The sequence below is a fragment of the Clinocottus analis genome, unplaced genomic scaffold (genome assembly GCF_023055335.1).
Source record: "Clinocottus analis isolate CAN_PGR_092001 unplaced genomic scaffold, fCliAna1.0.p SCAF_19, whole genome shotgun sequence".
Lineage (NCBI taxonomy): Eukaryota > Metazoa > Chordata > Actinopteri > Perciformes > Cottidae > Clinocottus > Clinocottus analis.
In genome coordinates, this window is record NW_027175920.1 from 237706 (window position 1) to 252500 (window position 14795).

Here is a 14795-nt window from a genome sequence, read left to right on the forward strand (position 1 = left end):
TTACATCGCATTGTGTGTGTGTCTGCATGTGTGTGTGTGTGTGTGGTGGGGGCTTGTGACGAGATCGATCTCTCTTTGGATTCTCTTCTCTTGAAGTCCTTCCCCTCCGCCTAACTGTGTGTGTGTGTGTGTGTTTTATTTGTATTTGTGTTACATCTTGACTCCGCATCTGTGTCCGTTCACACCTCCTCCCGCGTTGCACAGCATCCGCGCGTGTGTGTGTGTGTGTGTGTGTGTGCAGGTTTCTAAGGATCCGTCCTCCCGTGTCGCTAAAAGACAAACCTGGACATCCGGACAGGTGTCACCTTCTTTTCCTTTTGTGTGTGTGTGTGTGTGTGTGTGTGTGTGTGTGTGTCGGCGCTCCGCCTCCCGCCGGGACCCCGCGCCTCCTCGCACCTCCATCCGCTCCACGGAGCGACCCGCGCGGACGCGTCGTCCAGGAGCAGCGCCCCCCGGATGGCGCGGCGGGGATTGCTTTCTGCACATGTATAATACATGGACGCCTCATCATTAATTCAGCGGCATGTGGGCGCCCCGGTGTTGCCTGGTGGGCGTTGATCGGGCCTCTCAGGAGGGGGGGTGATGCCCGCTGACAGTCCGACGGCGCGTCGCTGCTCGCCGGCTGCGTGACGGCCGAACGCGTCCGGATCAAACGATCCCACTTTTCTTTTTCTTCACGTCCCTCTTTTGGATCAACTTATTCTCTGCACAAAGACATTTAAACACCGGCTGTCATCGGGGGGGAGGTTTGGATGTCCAGCGTCTCCTCCGGAGCATGATCGGCGTGAACAGCCTGCACTCTGCGGGGCGCCTCCGCTCGCGCTCGCTGTGCACCGTGCGCTACGGGAGAGACTTCCGCATGATGGACCCGTTCCGCTACCCCAGGACGCCGCGCTCGCGCTCCCTCAAGCCGCTGGTGTTCCCCGACCTGCTGGGGAAGGCGCAGGACGGACAGAACCACCCGCAGGCCCGCAAGAGGAGGAAGGTACCGACACGCTGTTTCCTTTGACTTGTTCACGTCACGAGAGAGCTGCTGCTCATCTAGAATATATACATGTGTATCATCATTTAGGTTTTTTATTCCTTGACACGTGTCATAACACATTATATCTTACCCAGAATAACAGTGATGCATAATTCATCTGGAAGGGTTTCCACTGTGTTCCTTATTCCTGCAGTTCACATTGTGACCAACGAGTTTACGCGACTTCAAACCAGGTTGTCATGACTTCAAACCACATTTATAGGATTTTAAACCACATTTACGTGATTTAAAACCACATTTATATGACTTACAGACAGATTTTCATGACGTTTAACCAAATGTTCATGAGCAAACATTGTGTGAAATGTGTGTAGACAGTAAAAAGTGATAAAATGTAGTATTTAAACTAACAATGAGGATTCAAAGCATACAGTAAACCTTAAATGACTCAAATGAATGAGAGACAATAGTTTGATTAAAAGAATAAACATTTATATAGATGTCTGTATGTATGCTGCTGATATTTTGAGCCTCTTTCTTTTAAAAGCAGATTCATCATTTCACACTAAATGAACGTCATGAACACATGAATGTAACACATTCACAGGACTTTCACTACACTTTCTGCCTGTAAACCATCGTAACCGTCAGGACTTCTCCATGTTCCCGCGGCCGTGTGGTCCTCGTCTCCATCCTGTAACCGTGGCACCGTCACAGCGTTGCATGGAGCTCGTGGTCCTTGTTGCTTTCCCGTCAGCGCGCTCGTGTACGTGCACGTCGCAGCGTCTGCAGCGCGTCGCCTCTCAAGGCTGACGGCGCTCACGCTGACGGTGATGAAGCGAGTCCAGGAGAAGGTGACGGGCGACGTCCTCGTCTCAATGAGCCTCTGGCTTCAAACTGCACCTCCATCAGCCTGCCCTTCCTCTCCTTTCCTCTCCTCTCCTTTCCTTTCCTTTCCTTTTCTGTTTTTACACCTTCCTCCTTCGTCTCCTGTCCTTGAGCCACTGAGCCGCTCTGTTGACGGTCGAGTTCCCCGAGGAGTTGCTTTCACAGAGCGTCCTCTGGTTTTGGTTTGGTGCAAAATGAAAAACGCTCTTCAGAAACAAACGCAGCTGGAACACGCTTCACTTCTGAGTCTGTCTCATGTTGGCTCTGGTGGAATATAGAAATACACGTGTACTTATACACTAACCACAGAGGCTCGTGAAGGAAGATGGAAGCTGAGGAAGCTGAGACCACGTGTCACTTCCTGCTCCTGAAGGAGCTTTTCTCACTTCTGAGCTTTATACACAACTAGACTGGGTTAGGTTTAGGGAACTACAGTACTGGGTTATGTTGAGCCAACAGGAGTACTTTGTTGGGTTTAGGGAACACAGGTAACTGGTTATGGTTTGAGTTCAAAAGTACTTGCTTATGTTGAGCCAACACAACTATTTGGTTATGTTGAGGCAACTAAAATATTTGGTTATGTTGAGCTAACTTAAGTACTTGGTTCTGGTTTCAGTACAAAAGTTCCTGGTTAGGTTGAACAAACATGAGTATTAGATATGTTGAGCTAACCTAAATACTTTGTCAGGTTGAGCTAACATAAGTACTTTGTTAGGTTGAGCTAACATAAGTAAGTTGAGCCAACTTAAGTTTTCTCTTTTATTTTTTAACATTTTAAAACCAAACCGAGAACAATGTTCTGCAGATGAATCCATAATCCTGCACGGCTCCATTAATCACCGTTGCCATGCTGATTGCTGTTCATTAATCAAAGATGTCCGGCTGCAGGTTGACAGCAACACTTCAGTTGTTTCCTTCTCTTCTTCTCATCGATGGACTTCAACAGAATATTCGTCGTCCGTCGTCAGTAAACTTCGTACGACTTCACAAACTCCTCGTTAATATTTCACGTCGACTAGATTCCTGCCACAGAAGCAGTTTGTGGACTCTGAGGAGCTCGTGTGATTATTAAAATGTATTTTAATAATAAGTATTCCTGGTGGGAACGCCGCTGATTAGACCGAATAGAACCCCAATATGAATCCAACTTCATTGGACCAGACGTCCCGAAGCGACAGCGTCACATTGATGACGTCCAGGAACCCAGAGAGGCCTTCAGCGGCATGATGGGAAGTGATGGATTTGTTTTATGTGAGCGCCGGTTCTTCGCCGCCCTGCGGGGCGATCGCGCTCGCGGTCGGGCGGCGTGAACGGCGGCCGGTCCGCCAGGAACTCAAAGGTCAAGGAGGTGGCGATGAAGAGCCTTTAAGTGTCCTCTTCATCACCTCTGCTGTCTGTCAGCGGCCTGCTGGGAGCCGTCTTCATCGCGGGTTCAGGTTCCAGCTCCCTCGTTACACTTCGTCATTCTCTCCGCTGCTGCTTTGTGTGCTGATATGTTTTCATGATAATGAAAGTAAAAGAGTTTTTCCCCATAACCTCAGTACAGTTTGTAGAAATGAATTTCACACTGATCCAGGAACAGTGTTACAGCATTATGGATTATTACGTGACTTTACTTTGATTATCAGGTGTTTTATTTTAAGGGTTTTACCCGGAAACTGTTTTGAAATTGATTTTACGGGACATTTTTTACAGTGTTTTCATTTTATGTTACGTAACACTTCTAGTCTGCAACGTTGATTTAATATATTTATACTTTACGGATTAACATGCAAAACACAAAACACAGAGATTCACCGTTTTTATGGAAAATCATCACTTTACAAATATTTCTTCTTCATCATCTCCTTCTTCTCCTCCTTTTCCCTTCTTCTTCTTCTTCTTCTTCTTCTTCTTCTTCTTCTTCTCCTTCTTTTTCTCCTTCTCCTTCTACTCCTTCTACTCCTTCCTCCCCCTCCTCTTCCTCCTACTCCTCCTGCTTCTTCTCCATTCAGAGCAGACAGATGTATGACATCATCATCGTCATCATCAGTGTGTTTCTGCTCTGCTTCCAGCTGCTGATGGATTCATTATTATTTTATTAATGTCTTCATCTCCTGGATCTGTAACTTCATTTCGTTTTAACGCCGGTCGATCGCGTTCGCGTCAATCTCTTAAATTATTAATCTGACCCATCGATCGGCGGGTCGATGGTCGGGTCCGAGCATCGACGTCGTCTCCTGATCGCATGACTGACGGATCGTTCCGGGGTCGAAAAAAGAAAACGAGTTTATCTCCAAAGGGCAGCAGCTGCAGCCGCGCGGGGAAAAGGGGGATGACATTTCTGTGAGTGCAGGTTATTGAATGAAGCGCTCACTGGGGAAAAAACCCCACAATGCACCTGCCGCCCTCCTCCCGTCACATCGGATCAGCTGAGCTGAAAATGTGTTTGTTTCCCTCTGCAGGCGCTCTACAACTCCATCAAGAACCAGAAGCTGCAGTGGACTCTGTAAGTCATCGTCCATCTCCTCCTGTTTGAGGGGATTGAACCCAGAACATGCTCTAAAGGGGATTGAACCCAGAACATGTTCTGAAGGGGATTGAACCCAAAACATGTTCTGAAGGGGATTGAACCCAGAACATGCTCTGAAGGGGATTGAACCCAAAACACACTCTGAAGGGGATTGAACCCAGAACACGCTCTGAAGGGGATCGAACCCAGAACATGCTCTGAAGGGGATTGAACCCAGAACATGCTCTGAAGGGGATTGAACCCAGAACATGCTCTGAAGGGGATTGAACCCAAAACATGTTCTGAAGGGGATTGAACCCAGAACATGCTCTGAAGGGGATTGAACCCAGGACATGCTCTGAAGGGGATTGAACCCAGAACATGCTCTGAAGGGGATCGAACCCAGAACATGCTCTGAAGGGGGTTGAACCCAGAACATGCTCTGAAGGGGATTGAACACAGAACATGTTCTGAAGGGGATTGAACCCAGAACATGCTCTGAAGGGGATTGAACCCAGAACACGCTCTGAAGGGGATTGAACCCAAAACATGCTCTGAAGGGGATTGAACCCAGAACACGCTCTGAAGGGGATTGAACCCAGAACACGCTCTGAAGGGCAGCGCTGCAGGTGGAGAGCGTCACCTTTAGTTCAGGTGTCAACATGAAATCTTAAAGTTCATTTTTCAAGACGATACAGTTTATTTGGAACGTTGAGTTTAAAGTCGTAAATGATTCACTTTACAAAAGAGAAACAGACAAAGTGTAAACGCCGAAATGTGTTTTAGATGTTTTTTCTTTCCACAAATAAGAGAAACGATTCCCAGCGCATGAAACATGAAACATGAAGAACATCTTCTCCTGTTTTTCTGTCTGTCCTTAAAACGTCAATATTTAATTTTCTCTCCTCTGTGACTTTGTGTCCTCGAACGATGAACTGAAAGCCGTTTAAACACACACACACACACACACACACACACACAAACACACACACACGCACGTGTTGACCTGCAGGAAACAATAAAGCGTATTGATTGACTTGTTAGCATCCTCGTTAGCGGCGTGAGCGTCGTCTGCCGTGTGGAAGACAACATCACGCACACACACACACACGCACTCACACACAAACACACGCACTCACACACACTCACACACTCCCCCACACACACGCACATGTTGTCCTGCAGGAAACAAAAAGGCGTATGAACGCGTTAGCGTCCTCGTTAGCGTGTCGTCCGCCGTGAGGAAGACGACATCAGTGCGTCGAGGGTTTTTTTTTCTGCTCTTCTTCATCGCGGCGTCCGGAGACGCCAATTAAGTCGCTGGCTTTTCCGAGCTTTGTTGCCATAGCTACGGCACCATGGATACGACTCCATGGCGACCGCATCGCTCCTTCCTCCCCGCGTTCCCTCCCGGCAGCGAAGCGCTCACAGCGACAGACGCTGCCGGTCATGTGTGTGCGTTTACGTCACGGAAGAAAACACAAAGAGACGCCGTCAAAGAGAGAGAGGCTCAATCTGAAGGTCTCTCTACCTGCCTCCTGTGGGGAGGTGTGACCGCCGCCTCAAGGCTGAATTATACGTCTGCAACTGCAACTGCAACTGCAACTGCAACTGCAACTGCTGTGGCAACTGCAACTGGCCACGCAGTCGGAGTGACGGACTCGTTTTGGTTTATAGTTCCTGTGTTTTTCATCCTCCAGACCAGCAGGTGGCGCAACGAGCGTTTAGAGTCGACGTTCACGATGTCTCCCTCCAGGAGTTCGCGTCTCTGCGTAAAACCCGAGTAAGAATCAGCCTTTAAGGCCTTTAAGGCCGTTCAGCTGCGTGTTCAGAGGACGCAGCAAACGCTGCTTTTGTTGGTCTTTGTGCTCGTCTCTCTCGCTGGTTTGTGCGTTTGCAGTTTTGCAAGATCGTAATCGCAGCAAAAGGAACGTGTGTGTCGTTTTCTAATTTATCCAGAAATAGAAACGGGTTTTCACATTCAAGGAGTTTGTCTTTTTTGTTGGTAAACGAAGAGAAAAACGAGGACAGCGAGCGTCAAGAGTCACATATATTATATTATATTAGAGAGGTTTTATGAGCATATTGTATTAGAATAAACAGACGTCAGCAAAAATGCACAATGTCACAAGGTTAACAACATGAAAAATGTTTAAAAAAATGAAGAAAAAAAAACGTTTTAAAAAAAAACGTATCAAATAAATTAAAAACGTAAAAAAACGTAAAAAAATTAAAAAACATACAAAATTTAAAAAACCGAAAAAATGTCAAAAAAACGGAAAAAAATTAAAAAACGCAAAAAACATGAAAACGTAATAAATTTTTAAAAAAAACACAAAAACGTCAAAAATGTTAAAAACTTAAAAAAAAAAAAACTTTTTAAAGAACTTTACAAAAAAAACGCTTTTAAAAAAAATTACAAAATTGTTAAAAAGTGTACAAAGAATTTTTTAAAATGCAGCGAAACAACATGGCATACACGTCATATAAATAAATACACATACAGATTAAATATACTTACAGATACATAAAAATAAAAATAAAACAAAACGATATAAAAGTACTAAAAGAAGAAACATCTCTGTAGTTCAGTCAAAGGCGTATAGGTGTGTGTGTGTGTGTGTGTGTGTGTGTGTGTGTGTGTGTGTGTGTGTGTGTGTGTGTGTGTGTGTGTGTGTGGGCATGCAGTATTTGTGTTGCAGTATTTCAACACAATGCAACACAGCGATGGATGTTGTTTCACACCCCCACAGAGAAAAGAGACTCGGCCGCTCTCTCGACACTGCGGATGCACCCACATGTTATCCACTCGTACACAAACAAAGACACGCACACACACACACACACACACACACACACACACATGCTTCCTCATTCAGCAGCGGGGGTGGACGGTGGAAGCAGAGAGGTGGAGGTGGTGGTGTGGTGCATTGTGGGCATTGTGCGCCGAAAGAGAGACGCAACAAGTCGGCGCTGCAGGGAGACCCGAGGTGGAGCGATGATGATGATGATGATGATGATGATGATGATGATGAAATGAGAGACGACTCCATCTTTTCATTCTGCTGTATAATTACAATCGAAGTAAAGTTGAGTAAACCTTCAGTATTTGTGAAGTACTACATGGAAGTACTGCTAGTACTAGTACTGTACAGTACACACTCTGAAATGAAACAAAGTATCTTCATGTTTCATGGTTTGGATCGTTAGCGCGTTGAGGGAGGAGCTAATGTCCTTTTTCTGCACAGGTTACCCAGCATGCATCTCTTCCACCCGGTCAACCCTTTCTTCACGTTGCGTCAACACTTCTTCTCTTTCTTTCTCTCCTTCCGTCGTCCTTTGTTCTGGTTTTCTCTTCTCTTCCTCTTCTGGTCTTTGTTTTGTTTCCTTTGTTTTCTTCTCTCCTCCTTTTCACCATCTTTCTTTTCTCCCTTCACCGTTTCTTCCTTTTCTTTTCCTTCATGTATTTTTCTCTCCTCCCACCTTAAATTTCTCTTAATTTATTTTCCACTTCTCTTGCCTTTCCTTCCTTTCATCTTATTTCCTTTCCTAGTCCCCTTTTCCTTTCCTTTCCTATCTGCTGTCTTTCTTTCATCTTTTTCCTTTGATATCTTCTCTTAATCTTTCCTTTCTTCAGTCTCCCTCACTTCTACTCTTCTCCTTTTCTTTCCGTTCCTCTCTTGTTCTTTCTCCTCCTCCTTTCCTTTCCTCTCTTGTTCTTTCTCCTCCTCCTTTCCTTTCCTCTCTTGTTCTTTCTCCTTTTCTTTCCCATCTTTTTCTTTTCTTAACCTCTTCTCTAATTTCCTCTTGTTTCCTTTCCTTTGTTCTCTTCTGGCTCGTATTATTCTAGATAATGTTCTGCCATCAGAGAAGGATCAGCTTCGTCTCCTCTCCTCCACAACCCCCATCCTCCTCTCTCTCTCTCTCTCTCTCTCTCTCTCTCTCTCTCTCTCTCTCTCTCTCTCTCTCTCTCTCTCTCTCTCTCCACTTTGTCTCTGTAGAATGGGATTCAGCAGTTACCAGGCAACAGGCTAGATGCTCATTGGCTCTGTCTCTGCCTCCTCTCTCTCTCTCTCTCTCTCTCTCTCTCTCTCTCTCTCTCTCTCTCTCTCTCTCTCCCCCCCCCTCCCCCTCTCTTTGGGGTTAACTCTACTGTTTGTTGCTCACGAGGTTCTCAGGAGCCGTTCTTTCTATTTTTGAGCTGAACTTTTTCATGGCCGCCTGGTGATTGCAAGTTGCCGCGTTGCCTCAGCGGTTGCCTCAGCGGTTGCCTCAGCGGTTGCCTGGTGAGGTAGCAAGTTGCTGCGTTGCTTTATCAGGATTAACAAAGATTTGGTATATAAACAGTAATAAAATAGAATGATAAAAAGGAGAACCGATAAGAATATACACGTCATAAATGTATCATAAAGCGTTTAAAAGTTACAGAAACATCGTAAAAGAGTAAAAAATAAACTTAAAACAAAGAGCACGACAACTTTCATCATCCAAACAAAAATATAAATTAATCTTTGAGAGAAAGTTAGAAGAGAACAAACGTAAAGACACACACACACACACACACACACACACACACACACACACACACACACACACACACACACACACACACACACACACATGAGAGGAGCTGCAGCTCCTCCAGGTCGGTTTTAACGACTCTGGAAACAGACTTCATGATAATAATAATGAGTCTGGATTCATTAAATCTGATGTGTTCAACAGCGTGGAGTCAGTTCATCACTTAATGTCAGGAGGAAGAGGAGGAAGAGGAGGAAGAGGAGGAAGAGTAGCAGGGAGTAGGAGGAAGAGGAGCAGAGAGGAGGAAGAGGAGGGAGAGGAGCAGAGAGGAGGAAGAGGAGGGAGAGGAGCAGAGAGAAGATTTCACTCTTTAGATGTTTGATTGAGGAGAGCAGAGACTTCTTAGGAAGCACACAGACACACACACACACACACACACACACACACACACACACACACACACACGCACACACACACACACACACACACACACAGGTCCACAGTCCGGTGGTCATGACTCAAGTGTTCTGAGGACGAGCTCCCTCAGCGTGTGAAGCGGTGCTGAAGCTGCGGCAGGAGGACGGTGACGAGCTGCAGACGTGACACATACGTGTTGCTCACACGGGATGTGTGTGTGTGTGTGTGTGTGTGTGTGTGTTGTTTATCATTATTTGTGTTGCTCTGGGTCTCCACAGCGACGAGGAGGAGCTGCGTAAGTCCTTCTCGGAGCTGGGCGACAGCCTGTGTGAGTCCTCTCGCTCCGTGAAGGCCGAGGCGGCCGGCGGCGGGAAGGAGGAGCCTCACGCCACGGGAACGCCGCTCTACAAGAACGGATTCCTGGTGCGCAAAGTGCACGCCGACCCGGACGGGAAGAGAAGTACGGAGACGCAGACGTGTTGAATACACACACAACGTTCATTTATTACATGTATTAATATATATATATATATATATATATATATATATATATATATATATATATATATATATATATACACACATATATATATGTATATATATTATACAAATGTGTGTGTATATATATATATATATATATATATATATATATATATATATATATATGTATATATATATATACATTTATATTATAAAAATGTATAGATATATACATTTATATATATATATATTATATATATATAATAATATATATATATTTGTGTGTATATATATATATATATTTATTATTAGAAAATAATTTATAATATTAGAAAATCATTATAAATATATTCATATATATTTTTTAATCAATGTATATATATATATATATATATATATAATATTATATTTGTATTATTCATTATTAATTTTTTATTATATATATAAATATATATAAAAAAGATATGAATGAATATATATTTATTCATATGCAGTGATATGTCTTCATAAGAGTCTCTAGGCCTCAGCGTCCGTCTCACCTCCAGCTGTGACTCAGCGTTTCTTCACTTCCTGTTCCCTCGTCTCTGACTCAGTGTGATTCTGCTTAGCGACTGAAATGAAGTCTGTGTTTCACGCCAGCTGAAGAGTCCCTGAAGGTCTCGTACGTTTAGAAAGTACTTCACCCAGAACCTCGTCGAGGGGTTCGAGTCCCTCCTCGTCTCCTCGTCTCCTCGTCTCCTTGCCTTCGTGAAGCTTCCAGGTTTAACCCGTTGTCTCCTCCTCAGCTCCCCGAGGGAAGAGAGGCTGGAAGACGTTCTACGTCATCCTCAAAGGACTCATCCTCTACCTGCAGAAAGTGAGCCAGAGTTTCATGTATAAATGCTGCAAAGCTTTCACTTCACATCACTAATCAACCGTTAATTAAATCTGCGTCTCCATGAACGTCCTGTTCAAGGCAGCAACGAGCTGCTTCTCCTCACGACGGAGATCAGATTTCTCCTTCATTTAATCCAAATGTTGCCAGTTTTAGACGCCATTTTGTCCTGATGAAGATGAAGACGCGTCAGAACGTAAACATGTGGCTTCTATTCATTTGGTTTCATAGAAACACTTCTTTAACCCATTGTGTTTGAGTGGTAATCTGTAAAAAAATCACTTTTAAAATATATATTTTGAAGGTAACTATGAACATCCAGCATGATATGAGCCAGATTCCTTAGTAAAAGCCTCCTGGAGCGTCAATAAGACACCTTTTATGAAAGATTAGGATCTAAAGAATCAGAATCTGGAAAAAAAATCACAATAAAACAAAGTCTTGTCCTGTTAGGACGGAGTTTCAGTCAAGAAACTGTGTCGTTTGGTTCAGAAATGAGAAAAATGATGTATTTTAAGCCAAAAGATTGTCTGAATGGGGCATGCTGGGTATTAAAATGGGCGCGGATGCTGCTCTCCATGCAGTGTTTTCATAACGCAGCTCTTTCCAGCTCTTTAATAAGTGTGGCGTTCGTCCCGAGCGTTCATTATTCATATTCTTCTTCATAACTGAACAGGGGGAGTACCGGCCCGACAAACAGCTCTCTGAGGAGGACCTGAAGAACGCCGTGTCGGTCCACCACTCGCTGGCCCTGAAGGCCTCGGACTACAGCAAGAGGCCCAACGTCTTCTACCTGCGCACCGCCGACTGGAGGGTGTACCTGTTCCAGGCGCCGTGAGTACCGGACGCAAATATCACTCAATATGACTTTGATCATTGCAGCTGAGCACAAGGAATCCAACCATCAACCAATTCATAGTGTTTTTTTGTTCTTAAAAATACACAATTAAAATACAAATCTTGTCATGAGTAGTTTCAAAGATGTAGAGTTTAATGTAAACATCTGTAATATCTATTTTATATTCATGTGAAAACATCTGGATGTATGTTAGTTTTGTATTTAGCTAGTGCTGCTAACGTTACTAGCTCTCCTCCTGTTGGTTCTCCGTTAGCGGTGCTGCTAACGTTACTAGCTCTCCTCCTGTTGGTTCTCCGTTAGCGGTGCTGCTAACGTTACTAGCTCTCCTCCTGTTGGTTCTCCGTTAGCGGTGCTGCTAACGTTACTAGCGCTCCTCCTGCTGGTTATTTATTAGCGATGCTGCTAACGTTACTAGCTCTCCTCCTGTTGGTCAAAACACTGATTGGTAATATACAAAGACACATGATCACATGGTCTGACAATCAGCTGCAGCTAACCGCTAACCGCTAAGTGAAATCCCGCCTCCTGGAGACGCCGCCCGGCAAAGTAATGCTCTGGTGGCGGGAAAATACATGTTCTCTTTTTGGGAATGTTGTGGTTTTATGAATCCAATACACAGACTCACATTTCTTGATCGTTTTCAACGATTTGTTGCACCTTCACTGCATCAGGTCAACACCCATCGCACGGCTCGATTTTCATGTTCAACAACCGCGCACACCGCCGCCGCCGCGGCTGACTTATCGCGGCTGAGCGCGCGGCGCCAGCTGCTCTCATGCGCTGACGTGCTGAACACATGCAGCGAGCACACGGATCAATGAAACATGCCCACGCTGTGCATGTATTATACATACATACATATATGTATGTACATATGTACAGTAGTGTGTGTGTGTGTGTGGATGTGTAGGAGGAAAGGTGGAGGTGAGCGTGTGTGTTATCAGGATCCAGGAAGTGACACGTGATGAGTAGCCACATGTTCCAGCCCCCAGGAGGACGGCGCTGTGCTCCAGTTGCAGCTTGCATTTGTCCCAGATACTGTACCCCTCTCTCTCTCCTCTGCCTCTCCATCTCTCTCGCTCGCTCTCCGGCCGTCCACAGGGACTTAAGCAAGGCTGGCTGATTCCATGTGATATTCCTCGTTGGCCCCTAATGGGCTGTTAGGCCCCTTTTTTTCCTCTCGAGCGTTAATTGGCTCTGGAATCACGTCTTTGTCAGCGGCGAGGCAGGCGTTTCCTCCGCGATAATGATCCCTTTGATGTCGCTGTTCGCAGCCGCGTCCTGATGCGAGCGCGTTCCAGATTTGTTTGTGATGTGTGTTCGTTTGTCTCCGTCGACAGGAACGCCGAGCAGATGCAGTCCTGGATCACGCGGATCAACACGGTGGCCGCCATGTTCTCGGCTCCTCCTTTCCCGGCAGCCATCGGCTCGCAGAAGAAGTTCAGCCGGCCGCTGCTGCCGGGGACGGTGTCGAAGCTGACGGAGGTACGAGCTGCATTCTCTCTCCTGACCACCAGGGGGCGACTCCTCCGGTTGTATAGAAGTCTATGCTTCATGTGTTAAAGTTGCATTCTCTCTCCTGACCACCAGGGGGCGACTCCTCTGGTTGTATAGAAGTCTATGCTTCATGTGTTAAAGCTGCATTCTCTCTCCTGACCACCAGGGGGCGACTCCTCTGGTTGTATAGAAGTCTATGCTTCATGTGTTAAAGCTGCATTCTCTCTCCTGACCACCAGGGGGCGACTCCTCTGGTTGTATAGAAGTCTATGCTTCATGTGTTAAAGCTGCATTCTCTCTCCTGACCACCAGGGGGCGACTCCTCCGGTTGTATAGAAGTCTATGCTTCATGTGTTAAAGCTGCATTCTCTCTCCTGACCACCAGAGGGCGACTCCTCTGGTTGTATAGAAGTCTCTGCTTCATGTGTTGAAGCTGCAGCAGAGGGGTAATGATCTGCTCTGCGCAGCCATTTTCAGAAGCAGTTGACTCGTCGTGTTTCCACCTCCTGGCAGAGTAATTAGGAGTTTTTCATGAATAAACTCGCCTCTTCACACCGATGTGATGCATCACCAGCGGTCGCTAGTGGTTTGGGAGAGCCGGCGTTTCATCCCTCACGTCGATCTGTTTACCAGGAGAATATTTTAGTAGATATTTATCTCTGATGCCCGGCTCCTCAGAAATGCTTTTTCCTAAGTAGAGACATGAACTCAATAATCTAATCCTAATACGCTGCTCTCGGTCCCCGAGCGGCTGATCTGCAGTGAAGCGCCCACGATGCCTTCAGGCGCTGATCACACAAACCAAGTCTGAAGAAATATTATTAATAATGATGATAATAATTATAATAGTAATGCTGGTGAAAGAAAACAGCAGCGTGAAGAGAGGAGACAAGGCGGACAGACAGGAAGATGAAACTGTGGAGCCAGTTTTGTCTCCAGACCTCTTTTCCCTGTTTGAGTCGTCGTAGGAACCCCAAATTAATTCTAATACTTGTGTTTATTGTTTGTATTTGGTCAGCAAAGTCTTGGGACAAAAAAATGTACATCTGCAAAAAAATCACTTCTAAAAGATATTTTGATGGTAACTATGAACATCCAGCATGATATGAGCCAGATTCCCCAAAAAAGCCTCCTGCAGCGTCAATAAGACACCTTTATGGAAAGATTAGGACCTGAAGAATCAGAATCTGCAACAAAAATCACAATAAAACAAAGTCTTGTCCTGTTAGGAAGGAGCTTCAGTCAAAACACTGTGTTGTTCGGTTTAAAAATGGAAAAATTATGTATTTTATGCCAAAAGATTGTCTGAATGGGGCATGCTGGGTATTAAAAAAAGGTTAAACACTGAAGGCAGGTGTCTCTCCTCCGCCTCCCTCCTGATGTTCTGGCGCTCGCAGGAGGAGCAGATCCGATCCCACGAGTCTCGGTTCAGAGCGCTGTCCAACGAGCTGGCGGAGCTGCGCTCCTACCCGCCGGACCGCAAGGTCAAAGGTCGCGAGCTGGAAGAGTACCGGCAGCGAGACGAGTACCTGGAGTTTGAGGTGAGCCGAGCCTCAAGAGAGAAAAAACCCCAAAGGATGAAGCGATGAGTCCTCGTTACAGCGCTCCGTCTCTCTCTACAGAAAACCCGCTACGGGACGTACGTCATGCTGCTGCGCGCCAAGATCCGCAGCGGCGAGGAGGACCTGTCGGTGTTCGAGTCCCAGCTGCTGGAGGACAACGGGCTGCAGAGGGCCCACTCCAGCCCCACGCTGCAGGACAGCAGCCAGGCCAGCCAGATCAG

The 14795-nt window shown here is 45.7% G+C and overlaps 1 protein-coding gene across 1 annotated transcript in view; it reads left to right on the forward strand.

The window, feature by feature from the left end:
* LOC137789354 (PH and SEC7 domain-containing protein 1-like) overlaps positions 1-14795 on the forward strand; it is a 37402-nt gene that overhangs the window by 21643 nt on the left and 964 nt on the right. Inside the window, 7 exon segments of the mRNA XM_068582840.1 lie at positions 4318-4361; positions 9581-9762; positions 10568-10638; positions 11333-11490; positions 12856-13000; positions 14410-14553; positions 14635-14795. The exon segment at positions 14635-14795 is cut by the window's right edge and continues 964 nt beyond it. Coding sequence (XP_068438941.1) covers positions 4318-4361; positions 9581-9762; positions 10568-10638; positions 11333-11490; positions 12856-13000; positions 14410-14553; positions 14635-14795 — 905 coding nt within the window.